The 1,746-nt window shown below is 28.4% G+C and overlaps 1 protein-coding gene across 1 annotated transcript; it reads right to left on the reverse strand.

The window, feature by feature from the left end:
* Window positions 1–311: 311 nt before the first annotated feature.
* On the reverse strand, window positions 312–1,481 carry LOAG_15267 (hypothetical protein; the record flags this gene model as incomplete). Its single annotated transcript, XM_020448914.1, has 4 exons — window positions 312–462; window positions 602–782; window positions 1,098–1,251; window positions 1,425–1,481. Coding segments are annotated over 4 exons (543 nt in total), but the record flags the coding sequence as incomplete, so codon positions are not given.
* Between the last annotated feature and the right edge of the window lie 265 nt (window positions 1,482–1,746).

Here is a 1,746-nt window from a genome sequence, read left to right on the forward strand (position 1 = left end):
GGCCAAAAAATAGGATAAATATGTAATAACCAAGTGACCCTATAAAGAAGTGGCCAAGAAATAGAATACATATGTAATAACCAAATGACCCTATAAACAAGTGCCAAGAAATAGGATAAATATGTAATAACCAAATGACCCTATAAAGAAGTGGCCAAGAAATAGGATAAATATGTAATAACCAAATGATCCTATAAACAAGTGGCCAAGAAATAGAATACATATGTAGTAACCAAATGACCCTATAAACAAGTAAAGAAAAAAAAACCTGTAAAGAATTGAATTGAAAAGGATGAAAACAATTTTAGTACCTGTTCTTTTGTAACATTTCGTCTCTTTCGCTGTTGGCATAATTTGTTTAGTTTATAGCCTAGCCAACAGAATAATAATAGTGCCAAAAAGAGGATGATACCAAGCAAAAGAAACCACCACAATAAACAATAGCCAAAAAATAGGATACATCTGTAACTAATTAGCAATTAGCGAAAGCTAATTAATTAATAAATAGATTATCAGTTCTTAAACGAATCATAAAATGATCAATTTTAAAAGTAATATTGAAGAAGAAAAAAAAAAAAAAAGCAAGAAATTGAAATTTTACCCATCAGCAAGTAGGATTAATTGTTCACATCGTCTTCCTTCTGCTTGTCCTAATTCCTTTGATGTATCATTCCAACCATCATGACAACGACATTCATAACGAGGACCATTAACCAAACAATCAGCATGTTCTGGATCACAATCATTTAGCGTTGTTGTTAAACAAGCGCCAAGTGAAAGCTCTACAAATAACATATAGCATTGCATATCATGATCAAGCAATACATTTATCATTTCCATTATCACACTGATACCAATCATTTAGGTATTATCATCTAGAAAGGACAAATTTTATTATGAAAAAAAAAAAACTAATTAACGAAGAATTATATTGAATAATTGTATGATTACAATAAATCTACAATGAAATCTCTAAAATTTGGAAATAAAATTTAAGATAATATTAATAAGAGGATTAAAGTTTAGAATAGATTATTATGGAAGGTTAATTATATTAATATTTAATGAGTTTTTTTTTTTTTTTTTTACTTCATTACCCATTATACGTAGTGGTATATAATGATCATTGGAATTTCGTTTGAAAGCTTCATTAAATTCCGCTACAGTACACTGGGAACAATCAAGTTGTACCATAACTGGATGACCATCACGTCGGACACAAGCTTGATAAGGTAACCGGGTACGATTCAACTGAAATATTTTTAATAAACATTTTCTCTCTTTCTTTCTCTTTTCCCACTTTCTGTTCCTTATATGTTTATATTTAAAAAAAAAAGAAGCTTTAGTTGTAAAAAATAATCAGTTATGTTAATTTTGATAAGCTTCAAAAGTATTTTAGAGAATGAGGAAAGAAAAAAACGAACCACTAAAAGAGCAAGTCGAGATCGTTCTTCTGGATCAGTTTCTATACCACCACACATATCATGTACATCTATGCCAAATGTTGATATTATTGTTGCTGAGAAATAAACAAAATTATTGATAAGAAAATTAAAAAAAAAAAACAAAATTAATCAATGTCCAATGACTTCTTACAGTAAATGTTAGTAGTTAGTATATGGGATAGTTTTATTTGTAAATCGGATATAGCTTGTATCAATTATTGATTGTCTCGTTTGTAATAATGTAATATCAAAGCATAATATTTTCATGCAAATCCTTTTCATGCAAATAATATTTTCATGC

This window comes from Loa loa (assembly GCF_000183805.2).
Source record: "Loa loa unplaced genomic scaffold supercont3.1725, whole genome shotgun sequence".
NCBI lineage: Eukaryota > Metazoa > Nematoda > Chromadorea > Rhabditida > Onchocercidae > Loa > Loa loa.